Genomic DNA, 24,890 nt, shown 5'->3' on the forward strand with positions numbered 1-24,890 from the left:
CTGTGTGATCGAACACCTTATGAGGGATTCCTAGTTGATCAATATATGGCTGGATCCACATTGGAATAGCATTAAAATCAGTACAACATACTGTATGATTCCAACTATATTCCAACTCTAGAAAAGGCAAAGCTGTGAAGACTAAAAAGATCAATGGTTGCCAGGTTGTAGGAGGGGGGAGGGATGAATAGGAGGAGTACAGAGGATTTTTTGGGGCAGTGAAAGTGCTCTATATGATACTCTATTAATGGATACATGTCATTATAAGTTTGCCCAAACTTAACACCAACAGCAAACCCTAATGTAAATTGTGGTCTTTGGGTGATGATGTGTCAACGTAGGTTCATGTAACAAATGCACCACTTTGGTGAGAATGGGGGAGGCTCTACATGTGTGGGGGCAGGGAATACATGGGAAATCTCTATACCTTCCATTCAATTTTGCTATGAAGCAAAAACATTTCTAATAAATAAAGGCTATTAAAAAAAATAGCGCTAGGGTGGCTGGGTGGCTCAATCAGTTGAGCATCTGACTCTTAATTTCAACTAAGATCATGATTTCAGAGTTGTGGGATCAAGCCCCGTGGTGGGCTCCATGCTGAGCATTGGCACCACCCTCTACCTTGGCTCCCCCTCCTCCTAAAAAATTTAGTACTGTGGGCTAGCAAAAGTCACATTCTATATCTTCCTCGGAAGCTTTATACATATGTATTAAATATGTTTGGGTTTTTTTTTTTTTGGGGGGGGGTGTTGGCATACTGTGGCAGGAATATAAGAAAAACAAAGGCCAAGAATCCTTTTGGGGAAATGGATCCAGAGCAAAAGTGAACTTACTTCACACCCGGATTGAGTTTCCCATGAACACGATTCCTTCTCCTGAGGGAGAACACCTCTTTGGAAAGTGTGGTCTCCCAGGCACGTTGGACACAAGGAAGACTCAAAATCTGGCTCCCCTGGAGGGATGTGCATGACCGAGGGGCCTGTGTACTTCAGGCTGGGACTCTGATGCTTGTCCACACTGACCATTGGGCTCTTGATCCATCTTCGTACCTACAGCATGCAGAAGAAGAAAATGCATTTTACCTCCTGTGATGTTTAATGAGACTTCAATGGGAAATTTGGTGGATGGATACTCATGAAAGGAGAATTCAGTCTCGTGACTTCTTCATCTCAATACAATTCAAATGGGTCAATTCTGACCACTTTTTAGGCATGTGTATTTTTGGTTGGTCGTTTCATCTTGCTGAGTCTGTCTCCCCATTTGGGGATGATTGGAATAATATTATTTCCTCCCAGGTTGTCATGAAAATTGTACAATATTTTTAAATGTCCAATTGTTTTGCCTGGCACATAGTGTTCAGTAGATGGTGACTATTTTACTTTTACTATTATGATTATGCTGACAGAATGATTCACAAATGTCTAAGATGAGTTATTCTTACTGGAAGAAATACTAACTTGAGATTGCTAGCTTAGGACCCAATTGCTGCTAAATGAATTGACATGTATTTTGCTATTGCAAAAACTTGATAATAAAAGAAATTATTTCTGGTTAAGAAATAATTCACAGTTGTTCACAGAAATTCACAGAATTCACAGAAATTTCACAGTTGTTTTTAAAGTTTGAAAACTTACCACTTGTCTTGCTTGCAGGTAGAATTCCTGTAAGGCACAGAGAGTATATAAAGCTATTCTAATATTAAAAGGGATACTCTTTCTGCAGCAACTTAAATAGAAATTTCAAGCATTGTTGTAAATGTTTGATATATATTGTCTTGTTTAATTCTTTGAACAATTTTACTATTACTAATCCCATTTTACAGATGGGAAAACAAAGGCACAGATAAGCTGAGGCAAATTTCCCCAAGACACATGCTGGTATTGAGCAAAGACAGGACCCAGGCACCTTGAATCCAGAGTCTATTCCTTTACAAGAATGGAACTTTAATAAGTGTTACAGTGTTTTAAGACTTGTGGTCACTGAATGCTTGAAATGTGTCTTGGTTTCATATGTGTCTTCCATGCTCTTTGAAACTCCTGAGGATTTAACCCAGTTAGTGAAATCAGCATATACCAAAAGAACAAAGAAATTAAATGACAGTATTGAATTATAGTTAGTAATGTTACAATTAAATATTTTAACGATACACTGAGAAGAAACTAAAATTGCAATAGCAAAGGAATGATTGAGCAATTTGATGGAAAATTATACTATCACTAAAAATAAATATTATGAAGACTCTGGCAATACGGAAAATGTTTAGAACATAATTACATGAGAAAAAGCCAAATACAGAATTGTTCAATCACTAGAATTACAAATGTGAAAATATATGCACTACCTAAAAACAGGGAAAATAAAAACTATTATGTTCATTGTAATATTCATTGCCTATGGGTGTTTTAGTTTCCTACTTTCTACAGTGTAATATTTCAAAGATCAATTTCTTTTAAAGTTTATAAGAATCTCAAGCAGCTAAAATCATTTCTTTCTTCTGTTTCATAAGTGTCTTTTAATTGCTTTATTTATATGTACTCTTTTCAGTAGCCATTTAAAATATCTTTTTGAGTTTACCATCCTACTGTTAATATTTGGAAGGTTTCTTTCAGTATTTCTTGCACTCCAGGGTACCATTAGCATGTTAGAAGGTACATTCAAAGTGTTTATTTGATTCATTAATGAAAGTCTAAATGAAAATCTAAAGGTTTGAGACTACAATAGAATCTCTCTTCCTGATGTTAGGACTAAATGTGTTTTTGATCAATCTAAAAAGTACTAAATTTTATTAGAGATGGAAAATGTTTTTTATTACTCTTATTCAGAAAGTTTTGAGCTTGAAGTCTGGTGGCCAATCTTGGTTAGTTGCCAACCTTGTATTTTAAATTCAATGTTTTATTCTGGCTTACTTTTAATGTCTCTTTTGCCAAGTTGATTTAACTTTGGAGTTCCTATAAATAGATTTATCTGCAAATGAATTTACATGGCCTGATAAGAATCTTTGGTATATTGAAATGTAAATCTTATATTTATGGACCACTTTATTTAAAGTAAATCTTATGCGGTATTGTCTTAGAATTATTCAATTTTTAGTGGAAGAATGTCCATGTGACTGAATTTAAGCTTTCATTATATTATTTTTTTAAGCTTTCATTACATTATAGAGAAAACAAACTGGTTTTATCAAAGGATGAGAATTTAGAGACATTATATCTCAATTCAAAGTTTCCATTGGTCTATAAACTTAAGTGATCTATTGCATATTAGAGATCATTGGGACTAAGGATCACATAAAGAAATGTCATTTCACTTGATATCCAGCTAAGAATTACCCCAAATAGTTCAGATGACCTTAGCATATACTGTCAAACAACCAATAGATATCTTTATGAATTTCATGGTTAGAAGAGACTTTTAGTAATTTGCCCAAAGGCACACTGTAAATTATTATGTAGTCAAAAGTATACGATGGTTTAAACAATTCAATGAACCAATTTCTATGAGGGTAGAAGCTAGCGAACTCACTATCTTTAGAGGCTGGAAGGAATAGGAAATGTGTAAAACCCTAGGACCAGGGTATGAACGTAGGGAGTGGTAGGGACTGGCAAACTGGAAGTGCATGCTTATTAAGGACATTCAAATTTAAATTTAAAAATAAAACAAACAAAAATCCCCAAGCAAACAAACAAGTCGAATTGACCTCACATCTTTAAGGGTCACTACTTGAACCTTGAAGTTATTCCTTTTTTTTTTTTAAAGATTTTATTTATTTATTTTGAGAGGGAGAGAGAGAGTGCTCATGACCAGGAGTGGGGCAGGGGCGGAGGCACAGGGAGAGAGAATCTCAAGCAGACTCGGTGCTAAGCCTAGAGTCTGATGCTGGGGTCTGTCCCACAACTCGGAGACCAGGACTCAAGCCAAAATCAAGAGGTGGATGCTCAACCAACTGAGCCACCCTGGCGCCCCCTGCTGAGGTTAATTCTACCAGGTAGAATTAAGAATTGAATGAAGTAGAAATAAAATGATTTGATATCTTCTAACTTTTTCAAAAAACAATCTAATGATCTGAACATTTTAACTTTCATTCATTCGTCATTTTTTTTCCGATTTCACTTATTTAAAGAGAGAGTGAGCCCACACTAGTGTGGGGGAGGGTCCAGAGGGAGAGGAAGAGGGAGAGCATCTCCTGCAGAGTCCACGACCAGCACAGGGCCTGATGCGGGGCTTGATCTCATGACCCTGAGATCACGACCTGAGCTGACCTGAGAATTGGATGCTTAACTCTCTGAGCCACATGGGTGTGCCTCATTCATATTCATTACTGAAGACCAACTGTATGTGAGGCAGAGCCTAGCCATTCTTGAAACCTTCCTTTATGGAGTTTGAGTTATGGCTGAAGGAATAAATTTATTTATTAAGGGAATAAATTATTTATTTAATAAAATGAATAAATGAATTATACTATGTAAGGGGGTCATAAATCAGAGAGGATTACTCAGGATTATTGAAGTGGAAGGGCTGTACTGTAATTGTCTGAGAAAGGAAGGCCTCCCTGAGAAGGCAGGTAGGTTTTCAGTAAGGACTCCAGAAGTAATCAGGCTCTAGGCCATCAAAGTGAGCTATCAAATAGGCAATACTGAGGAAGATGACGCCCCTGAGGGAGATCCAGCCACAATTGGCCTATTGTGTCCCTCTCTGCGAGAGGGAGTAGCTGCCTGTGAGTGGTTTTGGGAGGTCCTCAGAGGCCAGTCACAATGGCTCTGGGAATGCTATGGCAGCTGTGTGTGTAAGAAAAGTGAATGCCCAGATAGGAGCCGCGGCCCTGGCTCCTTGGCCACCTGGGCCCTGGTTTTCCTCAGAGCTATGCAGTACCCATTTGTGGAGAGTGTTGTAAACAAACGTAGACCAGGGTGAGACACCCTTCTTACCCTGAACAAATCAAGAATTCTCTTGGGCTTTACAGGAGCCTGTTCTCCAAACTGCCTCATATATATATATATATATATATACACATATATATATATATTTAATTATTATTTTTTAGAAGCAATTGCTTCTCTAGACATCGGGATGAAAGCATAAGGCCCTTCATTGAACCATCCAGCTACTCTTACTGAACAGGGTTTACACAAAATCTTAATCCAATTTCTTTGTTAAATCCTGTCTGCCCTGGTTTTATTAATTTCTTTATTTGAAAAAAACCTGATATCCAAAAGCAATAATCCCTCAGACTAGAAAATTGCCAGATGCGGTTAAAGAGATTGGCCAGTTTCTAGGGATTTTCCACTTGTGGTTTTTTCCTATTATGTAATAGTAAACAGATATTAGTCTTAATTTAAAATGGTTTAGCTGATTATGATACCAACTGATGCAGAAAACTTATAGAGTGTTCAGGTACTTCTCTGTGAACTCCTAAAGAAGTGCCTACTTGTCTCATCATTCTTTTTGTTTTCTGGGAGTGAAGAGCTGTTTTTTCCTTAAAATCCAGTGAACCTGACATTGGACACAATTCTGCAGTCTCTAGGGGGCATGCGTTTTTATTTCCCAAAACTGACTTTGTTTATATGATGCCACAATTACTTTCTTTTTTTTTTTTTAAGATTTTATTTATTCATGAGAGACAGAGAGAGAGAGAGAGAGGCAGAGACATAGGCAGAGGGAGAAGCAGGCTCCACGCAAGGAGCCCAACGTGGGACTCGATCCCACATCTCCAGGATCATGCCCTGGGCCGAAGGTGGTGCTAAACTGCTGAGCCACCACGGCTGCCCTACTTTCAATTCAGATACAGGCCATCGAGTTTTCTAGTGTGAATTATACAGATAATTCAATTGGTTATGAAAAGGGACCTCCTTTTCTAGAAGGTGTCTGCCAGTTATGACATTAATGCAAGTCAGGAGAAGGTACCCGGAAGCAAATGCCTCTCACATTGGTTCCTGAGGGGGCTTCACAGCCTGGCTCTTAAATGTAGCAGTGATATAATAAAAGGTCAGTGGTAGCAATCTGGTTTATTCACCCTAGCTATATGGGTCACCACAGAGCTTTCTTTCCTCTGAATATCTGTAGTGTTTATTATTTACTTATGTGAAACCTTGGAACTTAAAAAAAAATTATTTATATGAGAGAGAGAACAGGAGGGGGGAGGGGCAGAGGGAGAGAGAGAAGTAGATTCCCTGCAGAGCAGGGAGCCTGACGACGGGAGGGCCTCGAGGGGTTATTCCCAGGACCCCAGGATCATAACCTGAGCCTAAGGCAGAGGCTCAACCTATGGAGCTGCCCAGGGGCCCCAAACCTTGGAACTTTTCTGCTCACTGGTTGTTATTATGCCTATGTCATCTTTCCAACTGGACCATAAGGATGAGAACAGTTTCTTAGGCTTTTTAAAATTCTCCAGAGGCTGGCATATGGTCTTAAAAATAGTAGGCAATAAAAATAGGAATTGCTTGATTATTTTTGACAACCATATTCATTTATAGTTCTTAACGTGCTTTGCTACCATCCTCTATCAAGGTGATAAATATGGTCTGTGTAACTGTTTCCCTCACACAGCAGTACTTCCCCAGACCAGTGGCACCCTGAGAAGACCCAGTGGCTTTTGGAATTCCCCTTCGTCCTATGCCATTTGCCCTTGGGATTTCCCAGGCCTCTCCTGTCAGCATTGACCAACGCTCTTACATCCTGTTCTAGGTTCTCAGCGTCTAACCTGGTGCTTCCCCAGGCCGAGTCTGGGGGATGGGTGGCCAGGAGGACTGGGAGAAGAGGAAGGAAAGAGAGGACACACAAAGCCCCATCCTTCTCTGTGACACTGCTCACAGTGGCCAGCACCCAGAGCTCCTTCTCTTCATACAGCTGCCTGTGGGTTCACCTCCCACCCAACAAGTTTTCGGAGAGTTCAACACCAAATACAGTCTTTGCCGTCTACTTCCAGTGCCATAAATATAAAATCCCCTGCCTCTTCTTCCTCATTGAGACCCTCACCAGACCCCACCCCATCAAGTTTTAAATAGAAAGAGCTCAGGCATTCAGTGACAGAAATCTTCCTTTGGAAATAGAAGTAACATTTTCTTCAGTCCCTTAATAGAGGGGACTGATCCTCTTGGTTTGAATTGGCCTTCCCTGGATTTAGAAAGTTTTAAAAAAAAAGGAGAGGAAAGAAGAAGGAGAAGGAGAAGGAGAAGGAGAAGGAGAAGAAGAAGAAGAAGAAGAAGAAGAAGAAGAAGAAGAAGAAGAAGAAGAAGAAGAAGGAGAAAGATGAATCAGGAAAAAGTTTTTTCAGGTCATATATCTAAGGGATGGTATGTGTTACTTCCTTTGCAAATGAAAATGGAGGCTTGTTCAGGCAGCTTAACACACAGTGATGTTAAGCTGACCCCTGGAGAAGGACCTGCTGCTGTCTGTTCACAGCTCATTCACCAGAGCTTTGGAAACTTGCCCTCTTGGTTCCTGCAAGAAATCCTCTTTTCTAATATTTTTTTACCTCTCCCTCTCTTGGCTACTGTCTCTTAGTGTCATTCAACATGTTCTTGCAACATCTCTAAAAAGCTAGCAAACCAAACACAGAACACTCTTTTTTACTCACAAACTTTCTTGTTCCAGTAACTCTTTCACCACCACTACCTTTCCTTCTTAGCCACGTTTCATGAAGAAAGCCACCTCACATTACTCCTCAGTCCACTGCAATTTATTCCTTAAACAATATTTATGGATGACCTAATACTTGCAGGGACTGAAGTGAAGAGCATGATAAAGAGACTCATCCCATCAAAAGAAGTTTTCACCAAGACTCCAATAAACTTCATTGCCAGATCCAAACAGCACTCCTGAGTACCTACCCAGGTTGCCTTCTATATAGTATTTAAAGGATTCAGCACAAGCTCAGCTATCTGCTGGGCATTCTGCTGGGTACTGGGGACACAAAGAAATGTGATTGCTTGAGTGATCTTTGAGCAAGGGGGTTGCCATTTCAGAGACTTACCCAAGAGCCCGTGGTTTTTCATAGTGTAGTCAGTGTATAATATAGAGAACAATTGAAAGCATGAGCTCTAGAACAACACTGGTTGGCTGAAAACACTGCAACTATTGCTGCACCTTCCCAGGGCAATATACTTACCTCGTCAGGGTTTTGTGAAGACTAAATGAAATGATGCAAGTAAGCCCGGCGCCTGGCACTGGGTGAACATTTGGTTAATATTTGCTATCTAGTATGGCTCCATGTAATGAGAGAGCTTTATACAAAATGCCATGGGAGAGAAAGATGGGGGGGGGGGCGGGTAATTTGGCCCAGCTGAGAGAAATCAAAGAAAGCTGTCTGGAAGAAGTAAGGTTAAACTGAATCTCGAAGGTCGAGTTCAAGGAAGCCAAGTGAGTTAAAATGGAAAAGACATTTCCAGCAGAGAGGATGACAGAAGCCAATACATGAAGGCAAGGATCTGCATGGAACATGTAGAAAGTGAGCCCAAAGAGGAGAGGCAGGAACTGAAGCTGGACAGAAAGATTGGGGCCTCGAACAATAAGTGGTAGTGGTCTCTGAAGTCTTGTAAGCAGGAGAGGGAGATTTTCAGATGTGTCTTTCAATTTGGTGTGAAGGATGGTCAAGAACACAAGTAGCTAGATGAGTCAGGAACTGGTTACAAAGGAAATGATGAGCACCAAGCCAAAATAGTAGCAATGAGAATGGGGAGAAGAGATGAATCGTCAAGTATATATATCTATCATTTAGTTCTCTAGTCTATATTCTTGTTCTGGATTCCTAAAGCCATCTCCTAAGTGGCCTTGCCCTTTAAGTCTGTTCTTACTGGAACCACAGCATCTTTCTAAATGCAAAAGTCGATCTTGTCTCTGCTTTAAATTCTTCAGTGATTCCCCATCACCAGCAGCAGTGACTTTCAAACTATTTGGTCAAGATTGATGTACTGTAAGAAATCCCTGAACTGATATGCATTTATAATAAATATTGAGAGATATGCAACTGAGACAAGTGGTATCACCCCAGATTTACCATTTTTTCAGGAAATGCACTCACATTTTCTATTCTAGTCTAGTACTTCAAAATGTTGACTACAACCTACTGAGCTGATTTCATGACCCAATAATAAGTGCCACGCAAACTGAAAAACATCTAAATGGTAAAATCTGTATTCCTTGGCCTTCGATACCAAGTCACCTAGAGTCTGAATTCTCATCTCCCATGTGCCCTCCATGCATCCAGACCTTCCACCATATAATTTGATTTACAGATGTCTTAAAGACTGCTCTCCTAAATCTTTGATCATGTGCAGACTCTTCCCTCTGACCCACCTTGTCCATTTGGGTAGTCCTGCTAAGAGTCACGTACTTGGGACACTTTTCCATTGTCCGACTTCTCACTGCTTCTTGACCCATTTTGGTATTTATTTGTTTAAATGGGAACACACACACATTTACTCTGCTTTACTTATCCATTTCCCCTTATTAGAATGGGAGTTTCACAATGACCAAAACACTATTTTCTCTCCTATATTCATGACTAGGACATTCACCAAATTTAATTTGTGTGTTCTCTCTTCCTAGTCTGTCCCCTCTGCATTTCTCATCTGCCTTCACTTTGAGTTGAAACTTCCAAGAAAAGAGGCTCACTATTATACCCCCAGAGTTTAGCACAGCTCCCAGCATATAGTGAGTGATGAAGAAATATTTATTGATTGATTTCAAGCCAGGTACTATTCAAGGCACAGGGAATAAAAAATAAGAAGCAGTTGTATTTAGGAATCAACAGTTGTAAAACAGTGTTAAAGCTAGAGTGAGGGGGACAAGCAGGATAGGGCTGTGATGGGGATGGGTTTGAGATAAAGAGACAGCATGTTTAAAGGCAAGCTCATGGAGAGGGCTTGATTGGAGCCAACCTTGTTGGTAAGTACATGTGTCAAGATAGAAAGCCAGGAGGTAAGGGGAGCAGCTATCAAAGGGACATAAATACTCGAATGTTGAAATGTTACCTTTAACTCACCATACATAAAAACTTAAGAATTTTAAACTTTAGAGTGATCTGATCAGATTGCTGTACTCTGAATGAATTAGAGTAGGTCCAGGGGCAGGCAGGCTAGACTAGAAGAATGAGCACTGTGTACGGATGTGTCTCAGGAAGGCATTTGCAAACCCAGGAGAGCTTTAAAAAATGACTGAAAAGGGCTGTTACATTTTTAAAATTTTATTTTTAAGCTCTATGTGACCTGGATAAGGGTCAGGGAAGGCTGAATGCAGCATGAAAAGCATAAGGGCTTGGAGGTCTGGGTTCAGGTAGGATGAATACCAGGAGGGTACACTGGGAGGGGGTTATCCTTGTGTATAATACATAATGGAAGGGCCATGCATCCCTCTTGGAGTTCTAGTGTTGTCCTTTAAAGACCATCTCTTTCCTTTCTTCCATTCTCCCCACTCCATCCCCCTCAATCTAATCTAGTGTCAGAGGTTTATTATTTCATACAACTGTTAGGTTCCTTAATACTGTGGGTTTATTATGAAGGTAATATATTTTTGCGGTTATGGGTAGGATCAGGTGTGGCACATGAAAGGTTCCTAAACAACAAGTATAATATTGTTTTCATGTTATTCTGAGGTTGAGTAGTCAGTTTACAAGTGATATGGATTTCCCCACAATTTACTGAACAAAGATAGATTTAAGATATAAAAATGACTTTCTATAGGAATGAACAATAAACTAGATTAAGAGAATTGGATTCTAGTTCTGGATTTGTGACTACTTTGAGCAAGTCACACAGACCATTAACCTCCCCTACCTTCAGCTGTAAAATGTGGGCTGGGAAGAGGAAAGCCTTGTGGTCTTTTCTAACCATGTCACAGGTTTAAGGCTATTTACTCACTGGAGTTCTGCTAATGTGATGTGGAGCCTCTGCTGCTACGATGTGCAGCGTTCAGCTCAGGTTTGTTGAATGAACCAATGATCAAGTGATATTGCTTTACTCAGGACATTTTCTTCTTGCTTGGCATTCCTGTCACTTTCTACTGCAACTTTGTGTTTCCTCCATTAGAGAAACCGAAAAAAAAAACCAAAAACCCATAAGGCTTTTAAAATAATCTTAAGTCTTAAGGGCAGTTGCTAGAAAACCCATTTAAATTGCAATAATAAAGATTGAATAAAGCCTCATTATTTGAACTGTATACATTACTTAATTAAATTCGAAGTGCTAAATGAAAGAGGAGATGGTTCACAACATCCAAAATGGGAACTCATTACTACTCCCTGCTCTTTCTGTTCCTTTGTTGAGTCCTCTTTTAAAAGAAACACACGGCACACTCAGTTTCATTTTTATGCAAAAACGATTTTCCTCTAAGTGGTGCATGTGCTGAATTGGTAATGGTTTCTATTTTGGTATTCTGCTTTTTTCTCACTTCATGTTTTATAGAGAAAATGGTAAGATTTCATTGTTCCCTAAAAACAAGAAGAAAGCCAGCTAATAAATAGGTATTTAGTAAGGTCCTACTAGGTCCAAAAATTATGTGAGGTTCTGAAAAAGTGGAGAATGAATTGCAGATGTTTGACGATCTCATGGAAATTGCTAAAACTGGGAAACTCACTGTGACCTCAGGACAACTGAGACAGAAGAAAGTCATTGTGAATAGGAGTCCATGTAAGTGGAAAAGGAAAAAAGATATTTTTCAGGACATGCATTTTTGTGATGTATAAATATTAGTAGTAATAATTATAAAAAGACTAATAATAGAGCTAAAGGGTTAGAATCAAAGAAAAATCTCAGCAGCATTAGCCCTGGTGATCCCACCCCCTTCCTGAAATGGTTTCATCTGTCGATGGATATCAATATTGAGTGGTGTGAGCTGACCTGTTAAAGGAAAAAAAAATGGAAATGGAATGTATAATCCAAGAATATGCATTTAAGGCACTGCATTCATATGGTCCACATTAAACTTCAAAAGAAAAGAGCAAATCCTTGTCTTTATGGGGAGCTTTATATACAACATTTTACATGTTCATATACATTTACATGGTTGATAGAAACTTCTGATCATCATGTTGTGCCAGTCTTTTACTATAAAACCAACACTCAAACAAGTCAAGTATTGAGGTTATATACTAATTTGGAATCAACAGATGTTCAGTAAGCAATATGCTGCCATCTTATAAGCAAAACTGCAAACACTCAACTTTGCTTAGAAAGACTAGTGTTAGGTATATTCATTGTGTCATCCTGGTGACCTTTTTCCCTTTTTATGGTAAAAGCATCTCCACTCCCATCTCCACCTTTACTTTCTTATTTGGGAACTACTCATCTCAAAGATTATGATTTTGGGGACCTGTCAAGGACAGTTTATGGATGCCTGAACAGGATAGATTTGTGATTCAGGCAGACAGCGATAAAATCCCATGCCTCTGGTCATGGTAATTGGCCCAAGGGTTGGCATGTGACTCAAACAGAGCCAATCAGAATCTTTCTCTACAGTCCCCCCCCCCCCCCCATACTGAACCTGGAAGGTAGAGTCTTTTCTTCTCTTTTGGATTTCAAGTTCTAGGGATGCTCCTTGAGGAAGTACCGGCAACACATCTCTTGTTATGTGGAGATAGCAGCCTGAGATAACAGTCCACCTGGTGAGAGGTGGAGACACATTGCACCCAGATTCCAAAAAATGTGCCTTTTTAAAATGGAGGCCACAGTGTAGTTAGATGCAAGGAATGGAATTACACAGGAGAAGAAGTTGCTTTTAGGTAGATATATTCATTCAAAACATTTCACAAGCTGAATAGAGAACAAATGTTGGTTGTAGGACCTAGACAGCTCCTGTAGGGCTCCTACTGTCGCAAGCTTCACCTCTTTGCTGGCTGGATGGTAGGAGTGTTTGAAGAGTCCTGGGCCAGGAGAGAACAGCTGGATTGGTTGGAAGGAGGGGACACTCAGAGGGCACTGGACACTGGCTACTTACTAACCCTTATAGAAATAGTCCAATATTTCAAAATCAGTATGGCTTACTGTGCATTCCAGTTGAACATTAGCCCTGGTTTGGGGAAAGAAGAGATGGTATTGGGGCTGCTTCTTGTGGAAATGGAAGGGTAGACTATGTGAGATAGATTTCACATGGCTGTAAAAACCATTAAGTTACTTGAACTCAAACTGTTCTTAGAGTTTGGGATCTTGTGGTCTCCATTTATATCCTAAATTGATGATGACCAAGATTTCATTTTTTTCCCCAATTCAACTGTCCCTGAGCACTCTACCAAGTGCCAGTAGGTATAAAAAAAAATCATTTGTCCATGTCCAGGGTGAAATAAAGGAAGCAGCTAATGTTTCATTTAAAAAAAAGTGGGGGGAAAAAAAAAGAGAAATTAAAAAAAACAAAAAAAAAATAAATAAAAAAATTGGGGGGTTGGGAAATATTCTAAGCATAAGGGAAACTAATCCAAACTAATAAAAAAATAGGGAAGAATTTTCCTTAAACATGGAATAAAATTTCTTGAATGGGTTTTAGTGGGTACTTTGGCTGACAAATCCACTAAAACAAAACAAAAACAGAGTATTAATGAAAATGAGGGATTTGAACTCCAGGTCTGTCTTTCTCTAGTGAACCGAATATTAAGGAAATACTATTGTTTGAAAGAAGAACTGGTCAGCAGACAACTAGCTCATGGGTACATTTTTCTTGCCCCCATAGGGAAAATTTTTTGGAGCCCAAGAGTCACAGTCAAGTGGTCATTAAACACTAGTAGAAAACCTACTCATTTCCATTCTTTGTTTTGTCTCTTTTTAATCCACCCTACACTTTGCTGCTCCATCCATTTCCCCCCGTGCCAGTTTTTGGTTATGTTACTTCTTTGCTTAGTACCCTCAAGGGCTCTTCATTGTCTACTGAATACGGTATAAGCCCCTTTGTGTAGCATTTTCCCTGGACTCACCACATGCTCTGGCCCTAGCACAATTTATAATCCTATTCCTCACAACTCATCTACTTTTGTGCCAGATGCTAGCCAAACAGATTATTTGGTCTTTTCCTAACAAATACTACAGTTTTTTGTCTTTTGAGCTTCTGGCTGTTTGTGTGTTCTTGTCAACACAGATGCCTTTTATTCTTTTGTTCATCTCAGTTTTGAGGCCAAATCTTACCCAAACTTGAAATCTTAGCTCTAAAAACATCTTCACAAATGCTCATTGCAACTCCATGAAGTTATCTCTCTCCATGAAATCTCATTCCAATTCAAACTTTCCATGTGAATCTATCATGTTATATGGCACCATGATTCACGCACTCTTTAATGACTCCAGCTAGTATTTATTTTCATGGATGATTACCATGAGGTATATTCCCCTCCTGGGGTCATGGGAAATACAGAATAATTTTTTTTGCCATAATGTCATGCTAGAAGGGTTAGGAGAAAATAACTCATAATGCATACATGAAATAGGAAGTCTTCATTTATACCCTGAAAATTCCCTTGAGGGTTCAGTCATAAAATTAATTCCTTGCCACCACTGCTGCTATTCCTTTTTCTCAGGGAGGGTACGAGACCTTAAGAGCTGCAGTAAAATTCCTAACATGTCCTTGGACCAACACTTTCCAGAGCACTCATTTGCTTTTGACATTTATTTGACTTGGGCGGTGGCCAATGATTCACTTACAATTTCATCTCCAGGTGCTTTTTGCCTTTCCATTCATTGGCATTAGTTTTGCCTCTCTGATTATATCAAGCTTTAATATTTTTGCTTGTCACCTTCTTGAAAAATCGCTGGACTCCTTATGGTTGTTGCCTGCTTAGTCACTTTTCCCTGAAAACACACGAAGGCCAGCATAAGAATGTCTGGGGGTAGGAGTTGTTGGACCATTTTACTGGGAGCCCTCAACTTGACTTTTCATCACATTCCTCTTTTCAATAACCAGTTTCTTCTAATCTCAATCTCCCAAGTGGCCTTTCCTTGTAGAAAGATGTCTCTAACCTGTAAAGTATACTTCCTATTACCATTTCATTACCAACATCTTAATCATGACTGTCTTGAGGACACATAGAAATTCCTAAGTATTTTTTGAATTAATAGATATGTAAAGGAATGGAGAGATGCCTTGTAGTGATGATTCAGTTTCTTAAGTTGTGCCCCTTATTAGATTGTAAATGCTTTATAGATAAAGATTTCACTTTAGACATCTTTGTGTCACTTGTCACTCCAAGCAGTATCTTGCATGGATCGAGTTCAGCAAATAATTTATGGTATCAGTTGCTAAGTGTACACCTCTCATCCCGAGGGGTCCGTATAAACTAGCAGACCCAATTTTTGGAGATTTCATAGCTAATTTTCTGTTCCAGTTTCCTTCAATCTAGATCATACCACATTTTTAAGGCCCTGATCCAATGTTTTCATTTACCTACTTGTTCATAGTTTTAGCTTTTGTCCACTTTGATGTTTATCTCAGTATCTTAGCACTGTTAAAAGATGTGATTTCAAGTGTTGTTTCTATGACTTATTAGATGAGTGACTTTGGGCAAGTAACTTAACCTCTGAGTGTTTTCTCATCCATTGAGAGGTACGATCATACCTATCTAATAAGCGGTGAGGATTGGAAGATGATTCACTGGTAGTAACAGGAAGCACGTGAGCTCTAAATATGTAAAATGAATATATATGTACAGGTACACCTCGGAGATTTTGTGGCTTCATTCTACACCACAGCAATACAGGAAATGTCACAAAAAATGAGTCAAATGAATTTTTTTGTTTGACCAGTGCATATAAAAATTATGTTTACACTACCCCATAGCTTAAGTGTGAATGAAGTAGCATTATCTAAGGAAAAGTATATACCTTTTTTCAAGTATACTTTGTTTCTAAAACATACTAATCATTTATGTGAGCTTTTAGCCAGTTGTAATCATAGATTATAGATCACCATAACAAGTATAACAATAATAAAGAAGTTTGAAATATTGAGAGAATTACCAAAATGTGACACAGAGACACCAAGTGAGCAAATGCTGTTGGAAAAATGGCACCCATAGGCTTGTTCAACACAGGGCTGCCACACCACAAACCTTCAATTTATAGAAAATGCTGTATCTGAGAAGTGCAATACAACAGCATATTAAAATGAGGAGTGCCTATCATAAGGGTAATTAATTTTGGGGCAGCCCCCGTGGTGCAGCGGTTTAGCGCTGCCTGCAGCCCAGGGCGTGATCCTGGAGGCCCTGGATCGAGTCCCACGTCAGGCTCTCTGTATGATGCCTGCTTCTCCCTCTGCCTGTGTCTCTGCCTCTCTCTCTCTCTCTCTCTGTCTCTATGAATAAATAAATAAATAAATAAATAAATAAATAAATAATCTTAAAAAAATAAGGGTAATTAATTTTGTAATTATTCACAGTTTTCTTTTCATAAATGAAATTGGCTATCAGAAAAGACAAGAAGCTTTTAATCACTTACGTTAGAGAAAGTTGTAGGGTCTTGGCAAGTATGGGCAGAAGGAAATCAAGATCTTTATGATCTTGTTCAGTTCTGACATACTGTAATCCCACATATAACTTGTACACACACTAATAAAGTTTAACTATGTATTTGAGCTTCTTACACTTGAGCTATGACAGGTCAACTCACTAATTACTTTCCTCCTGATTGTGGAATAAGAGACACTGGCTTGTAAGCAGTTCGAGTAGGAAAAGTCCCAGGGCTTTCAGTTTACTGTAAGCCTTATAGGAATAGTATAATTTGTTTATTTGTTTTTTTCTGTACTACTACAAGGAGGCTCTATCATTAGAAACATTGAGGCCAGAGCAAGAGAGGTGATACGCTGTCCTTTGTCCTGTTAAATCAATCCTGATTCTAGACTTGTTCTTTTGATTTTAACAGGGGTATTGATAAATGAGGGAACACCCAAATAAGAGCAGATAGAATGGGGAAAGAGATAATGATGGTCACTTCTAGGTATCAATTCGACTACACTATTTTACCTGGTTATTAAACTGAACACTGGTTCATGTGCTGCTATGAAGGAATTTCATAGATGTGATCAAGATCTACAATCAGTTGGCTTTAACTGGAAGAGTTTATGTTTGATAATGTTTAATTGACCTCATCCTTTCAGTTGAAAGGCTTTAAGAACAGAACTGAGGTTTCCTCTAGAAATAAGAAATTCTGCCTGTATTAGTCTCTTGGGCTGCCCTATAACATTTCTGACTTGCCATTCCCACAATCACATGAGCCATAGCATTTAAGTAACTATATATATGTCTCCTACTGGTTCTGTTTCTCTGGAGAACCTTGACTGAAGTAGAGATCAAACAGGAAGGTGGAAATGAAAACTCAGAAAGGCCATGATAACAATTTTCTGGTATCTGAATATCTATTATGTGAAAGATGAACCAATGGATGAAGGTGACAGCAGGGCACATTTGGACTTCCCGTATACTAAAAGTTAAATGGGGCCTTCTTTTAAAGAAAGCAGCTGCCTTTCAGCAGACACATCAAAGAGAAAATCTGACCAGTCTTTCACTTCCTAAAATCAAGTGCCAAAATAATGCATTTTTAAATATTAGGCATTAAATAAGTCCCTTCCTTATAGCTCTTTTATAGCTCTTTAAAATGTTATTTGCTCTTATAACATTTCTTCCCAGAACTTCACTCTGGCTCATATACACAATATTTCCACTTTGTGGATCATTGTACTAAGCCTGAAGCTCCCTAGATGCATATTCATTCACTGAGTGAAGCTGCTCACATAGTTCTCAACTTGTAGAAGATAAAGCTGATGCTTTTTTGAAGTCATCCAAGCAGAGCAAGACTTGGATGAGGCTAGAGAGTTTATAAACTTTGAGCCAGTGTTTTCCTTACCAAACTAGGCACCATCTCTCAGCCAAATGGCTTTAGCATTGTCCAATTTTCGCCAATTTTTCTGTATGATTTTAGCCAGCAAAACAAATTCTATGCTGGCATAGACTATGCTAAGCATAGACTCAAGAACTGAGTTCTTAAAAAAGGCAAACTTTGTAATGCACAAATGGCATTATCATTTTGTGATGCGAATGCTACTATCTCCATCTCTCAAACCTAGTGAGTGAATCTTTTAAAAATAACATCGAAGCTGGGAGGTGACTTAAAAATCAGCCTTTGAAATATATACTTCAAGTGTGTCCTATGCACCCAACTCTGGATGCCATCATGCAAGTATATACTTATGGAGGGCTTCTCCCTTGAATTTTACTTTTCCCAATGTACACTTGATGTGATTGCATGCTGTAATTACTTTTTCCACTCTTCAGCAACTTTAGCTGAAATACAGAACCAATATAAGATATAATAACAATATAATAATCATCCCTTGCAACGAGAGATGAAAATAATGGATTTCCTCATTTAAAATGAGGCACCTTTTAACTCTAATCATTAGTTTAGATGGAGATTATGCCTGTTTTAAGTCCCTCTGTCTGGTTATCTTGAAGGATATTGAATGTTGTTCTGGTACCAGTTAACATAATCTTGTTTCTGCTTTCTTTTACTTCATAAATTACATACAATTATATTAATTCAATAGGACATACACTTTGAAATGTTTTTAAAATGTATTTCTAAAAAGGGAGAGGTATTATTTCATATCAATCCGAACAGAACTAATAAACCCTAGAATGGAATAGATTTTTCCAGTTCCTAAAAGCTCCATGGTGCTCTTAATTATTTGCTCTTTCTCATTTTCCTAGAAATGGAGAAATTTTTTAAAAAAATATTTATTTATTTATTTATTTATTTTTAAAGATTTTATGTATTTATTCATGACAGACACAGAGAGAGAGGCAGAGGGAGAAGCAAGCTCCATGCAAGGAACCTGATGCGGTACTTGATCCCTGGACTCCAGGATCATGCCCTGAGCCGAAGGCAGACGCTTAACCCTTGAGCCACCCAGCGTCCCTGGAGAAATTTTTAACAAATATATTTAAGAATTTCCACAGCTGGCATGTGGTAAAAAATTTTTTTTAGTTCTTGATCAGAAGAAAAGTTAATTCATTTGGAATTTAAAGTTAGCTTAAAATTCAAGTTCAATTGATATTAATTTTCTAGTTAACCTAGCTTTTCAGAACTCATTTCAGAATTCTACGTATAATAGCCTGGTTAAAAAAAAAAAAAAAGGCCTATCTCAGAATGGTGATTAAATGATAAATTTAGGTTACAGAATATAAATAAGCAAGCAGAAAAATATTAACTGTTTTTTCAAAAGCACACCCAAGGCAATTTTCATAGAATTTCTTGATTTTGTCTCAACGACTATAAGATTTCTGAGGGGAAACAAAAAAGTAATGGTCTTATTTCTTTTCACAGATCAGTAATGGGAACTGGGGTCAGTTGTATTGCCCCTAGATAGAACTGTGAATCAGCAATTTGTCTTGGACACATGTGTAGATATCTGGGCTATCCATTTGTACAGGAAACCTCAGGTGAGACCTGGGAGCAGGGTCTGAAGGGGACATGATATAAAGTGGGGGAGTACTCTGGTTGGCATGGGGCTGGGCTCCACACCAGCAAGGACAGAAGGCCGGTGGCAGAGGCAGAGGCATTCCATAAATGGGGCCCAGAGGGGCTCCTCTTGCCCCTGTCCTAGGGTCAGTATCATTGCCAGGGCCCCCTCCCACCCCATAGGTGGCCTTCCACTAGGCAGTGGTTCTTATACTTAAGCTTGCATGTAAATCACATGGAGGGCTCTTTAAAACACAGATTTCTGGACCCCATCTCCTGAGTTTCTGATTCAGTAGTTCTAGGATGGGGACCAAGATTTGCTTTGCTTTCAAGTATCCAGGTGAAGCTGAAATCACTATTCTAGGGACCCCACTTGGAGAACCACTGCTCCAGGCCTTGTACATTCTTGCTTTTCCCTCCTTAGTGTCCTTTCCCTCCTCCTTCAAATCAAGGATAGGATTTTAAAACCCTGATGTCCTCACAAGGAAAACCACATTTGATGTCTTTCCCACAGGGCCAGGTTGTTAGCATTTTCTAAAGTGACCATTTACTATTCCGATTTGCTCATTTGAATGTGTTCCAGCCCTCAAGGAGCCTTTTGGTGCAATTGAGGTTAGGTGAGAGGTAAATAGCCAAATTATACCTCAGTGGCAGTCTCCCCTCAGACTGTCCCCAGAAAAAGATCCAGTTGTGTGTATGTGTTTGTGCGCACGCGCGCACGTGTGTGTGTGTGTGTGTGTGTGTGTGTGTGGTCTTTAACCTTATCTGGCCTCCAGCCTGGTTGTATTTTGCTGGCTCTGCCTAGCCACCTTTGCTGTTAGTCTGGCATCCTTGGGATGCATTAGCCACCATGTGTTGATGTTGACATGAGAGGGTGATGAAGGGCGGATGGCTAGGGGTTGGAAAACACCCCTCTGCTCTGCTCTCTGTCCCATTTGGCAATCATCAGGGGCATGATTCCTGCTGAGTTTCAAAGCCACTGGAGAATACTGCCCTTCAGCATCTTGTCCTTACATTCCCTTCTCCACCACTGTGCAAATCCATCCAGGGAAACAAATACTGTGCAATCTTTCCAAACTTCACCCTCTGCAATCTCAAGGGACTATGGCCCCCAACCACTCTCTTGTCCTTGTATAGTGCCTTCTTCTCCCTTCAGTCCACACCCAAAAGAAGCACACATGCATTTCATTTAACGTAAAGGAATACTTTCTGGGCACTCCTCCTCCAGCTGTAGAGATGGATGGAGGTTTCCAGCTTGGGGTTCATCTGGACATGGGGCTATGCTGTCAATGCAAACCCATTCCTTTATAGGTCTGAACATCTGTGAATGCTATTACTTGTTAGGTGCTTGTGGAGGCACAAAACAAGAATGTACAACGGAAATGGTAGACAATGAACTTTACTAAAGGCCAGTGATGTTTTAAAAGTGATATAAAGACAAAATTTCCTGGGAAGCAAGTATCAGAAGCAATGGATTTAGGATCGGCTGAGAGAAAGGAGCTACTAAAGCATTTGACTTCCAAGCAGACTGCCCATTTCACCAGCAATGTTTTACAATGAGGATGCCACCAACTTTACCTGATCCAGGATTGACTCCAACATATAAAATGGTATGGAAGGTGAAGCAAGACAAGAGGTTTTTTGGGAGTGTCTTCAGATCAGAGAGGCTTAATACTAACTGCCAAGAGACAACATCTGACCCATACTAGAAGGTCAGAGGTTAACAGGGCTCAAAGGATCATTTATACCCTTCTGACAGCTGGGGAAAATGAACACTGATTAAGTTAAATAGACTGCCCAAGTTAAAACAAGTGCACCCTGGTTGTGGTGAAATGATGGTTGGCATTTGACAGGCTGGGATTTGGGTTCCAGCTGGAATACTCCTTGTGACCTTAGTCATGAACTTCCTGGGCTTCAACATCCTCCTTTACCAACAGGGAATATCCTCTAATTGAGCAATTGCAAGGACCAAATAAAATGTATGATAGTTAATATGCACCTAATCTTAGTTTCTTACTTTCATTCTTTCATCCAGATTGAGAATTAAAACCAAGAAGTCTAGCCTCCTTGGCTTGTGTCTTCTTATATGTGATATTACTATGATCTTTTCCCTAACCATCATCATCATCATCACCACTATCAGATGCCTACTTGCAGGACAGAATAGTTACTGTGAGGCTTAATAAAGATAATGTTTGTGAAAACACTCTATTTATACAAATGTATATTATTATTAAAGGCTACACTGATTTGTCACAAGACCGTCATATTGGCTATCAAATACACTAAAATCCAAATGATAGGTGGAGAGGTTGTTTTGTTTTGCTTGGATTTTCTGTTTGCTTTTGGATTTTGGTGCCACATATCATCAATGACTATGTCAAAGGTGATAACTTATGAGTGATGTAATACCCAAGGTACATAATCTGAGTTTCATGTTTCTACACTATTCTAGATTCACAAATGTTTCACAAATGAGTACTCAATAAAGCAAGGACACTTTTCAGTAAAAATGAAGTCAAGTTTCTGCCACTGATTCCAATAGCAATGTGCCAACACACTAGAAACAGCTTTCTGTAATTGAAGGCCTATTGTGTCCCAGGCACTGTGTAATTATCACCCTTTACACCTAATACTTCACAAGGTCAATAGCATTATCATATTACAGACGAAAAATATGGAGGCTCAAAAAAGTTGCTTGCCTTGCGTAAAGTCATACGGCAAGTAAGATGTGGAATCCAGGTCTGACTCCTATCACCTCTCCACAGAATGTGCTAGACTTCAACCACAAATATACAAACACATTTTTATCCTAGCATCCATAACTGCACTTGACATAATGAAATAAGTTATTTCTAACAAAAGATTTTTGAGCTTAGGAATAAGTAGAAACAACAGTCACATAAATAAGTACAACACATGGCATATCAGAGAGGAGCTTATTAGTCCTAGATATCTGCCATCCCTCTGCTCCTTCTGAGAAAAAAAAAAAAAAGCAACAAAGTGACTTGGTCATATTGGTCACAATCCATTGAACAAGGCACCTGGCAGGGAGGTAGCCTGCCATAGGCTGCTGTTGTCATAGGAGAGGGGCTAGTACAAGGAGTCTATCCATACTTAATCTTCATTAGCAATCTGAAAACCTTTTGAGAAGAGTTACATGGTAAGATACGTGGAAAGAATCTGTGGTATCAGGGTGAACGTTGAGATGAATATGGATGAATGGCAGGCATTTCAAGAGACAAGGTGGAGATGAGTTTGGTTGAAGCCAAAGGTTCCTATGGCAGCAAGACAGAAAATTAGCTTCCAGAGAAGAAGTATAAAACTAAACATCTTTTCCAGGTGTAAAATATAATTTCCACGAAGTCAGTTTTTCTCATTGGCAAAGAAGTATTTCCAACCATTTTATGATGAAAAATATGTTTGTTTATCCTCAAAAGTCCCTTAACCAAAAGGTAAATGTATATGCAAGGTTGCCTTGGGGAGCTTCTAGGACCATAAGAAGAATTGCTCTAAACCAGAAGGAAGGCAAAACAAAGTAATTCATAAGATTATAGATGTGGTATTAGGACATCCTAAATACCTTTTCTCATACCAGAATTACTTGGTTTCCTAATAAGTTTTTTCTCTGTGTTATGTTTTCTAGACTTTTAATAATTTTCCTCAATCTATGTCTCATCATTAAGAAAGACCAAGTTAACACTAGAAAGTGTTCATAAGCAGGAAACCACATTTTATTCCATCACTCAGAATAATCAGTGTCAGTTTAGTTATAGCAACAGATGTTAAAACACACATAGCAACTACAAAGGCTCTTTATAATGTCAGTTTAATTTAAGCCCTAACCTCAGATTTTTTCCACAGATACAGTGAGAAACCACAAGGATCCTCTGTCTGAATGTTCCTTCCATACACTGCAATAAAAGTTCTTGTTTTGGAAATAGAGAAACCTTTTGAATCAGCAGTCATGGCCTACTGTGTCTGCCATGGTCCTGCCACATGTTTAGTACGTTAGCCTTCTTAGGGTCCAGGGGAAAATATGTCCCCCTCCCCCACCCATTATTTTCACTGTGGAGTTTTGGCTATACATTTCAGATGGAAAGTAGGTAGTGTACTAAAATGGCAAACCACTTTTTAAAAAACTCTTTAGAGAATGGCAAAGAATTTAAACAATATTTACTGAGTCTTCACTGTGGCCAAGCTAATGTGCTTCTTAGGGGAATAAGCAGATGTATAATTAAACAAACATTCACTATGCAGGAAGTGTATAGTCTAAAAGAGTATCGTTCAATAGAAATAAAATGTGAACCACATATGTAATTTTAATGTTCCACTAACCTCATTAAATGAAATAAAAAGAAAGATAAAATTACTTACAAATATAACTTATTTAACCCAAAATATTCCAAATACTGTTCTTTCAAAATTTAATCAACACAAAATTATCAATGAGGTATTTCATATTTTTTTATACTATACTAAGCCTTTAAATCTGGTATATACTCTAGACTTAGAACACATCTCAATTTAGAATAGTCACATTTCAGATGCTCAACTGCCACATGTAGCTAGCTAGTGGCTACTGTGTTAGACTCCATTGGTCTAGTATTTGAAAGGCATAAGGGTATAAATGACTGCAGTACAAGCTCTAGTTGATTTAGGGAGAGAAGAAAATTTTCTATGGAAAAGATGGTATTTGAAATTGGTGTTCTAGATAAAAGTTATAAGTTGGAAAGATGAGTGTAGTTCATGCTGAAGGATCTGTAGAACAATAGTTTAGGGGAGGAACATGGCAGGGAATCACTACTTTGTTCAGCAGAGTTTCTCATTGTGCTAGGGATAAGGAAACAAATCCTTAAGGAGGTCCATGAGATCCTATAGAAGGTTGTGTGTGTGTGTGTGTGTGTGTGTGTGTGTGTGAGTGTGTCTGTGTTTTTTTTTTCACTTTACTCTCTCTAGTTATGCCCTACACTCAGACTCTCTGCTCCAGTCTCAGTCTATATACTATGTCTCATAAAACCCCTACTTCTTCCCATCCCAGTCTTTATATAAGCAGAGCTTTGCCTGGAACTTCTCTGTTTTGGCTCATCATTACTTCTAGCACATAGCATAGTGCTCAACTGATAGTCCTCAGTAAGTACATTTGAATGAACAAATCAATGATTACAGAGAACATGCAGGGAAGAAGATGGGAAGGTCGGAAAGGTCAAACTGAGGTACTAGCTTAGAATTGTAACCAATTCTGTGAGCAAACCAGTTCCACCTGTCAAATTGCATATTAAATGTTTATCTGCAGCTCAAGCCATATGTGGGATGTTTTGGAGTGAGGAGAGACAGGCAGTGGAGAGCCCTGCTAGGAACCTTTTGAAGGAGTCCAAATAAGAATCCATCGGATCCTATAGTGTAGGAGAGTGGTGGATGTACGCATTAGTTATAAATCACACTGAGAGCAAATCATTTTGCAGAAAT

The 24,890-nt window shown here is 38.8% G+C and overlaps 1 protein-coding gene across 1 annotated transcript in view; it reads right to left on the minus strand.

The window, feature by feature from the left end:
* SGK1 (serum/glucocorticoid regulated kinase 1) overlaps window positions 1–24,890 on the minus strand; it is a 109,858-nt gene that overhangs the window by 66,505 nt on the left and 18,463 nt on the right. Inside the window, exon 2 of the mRNA XM_072824275.1 lies at window positions 834–1,049. Within this exon, the coding sequence (XP_072680376.1) occupies window positions 834–1,049 (216 nt within the window). The remainder of the gene's footprint in view (window positions 1–833; window positions 1,050–24,890) is intronic.

The sequence above is a fragment of the Canis lupus genome, chromosome 1 (assembly GCF_048164855.1).
Source record: "Canis lupus baileyi chromosome 1, mCanLup2.hap1, whole genome shotgun sequence".
NCBI classification, from domain to species: Eukaryota; Metazoa; Chordata; class Mammalia; order Carnivora; family Canidae; genus Canis; species Canis lupus.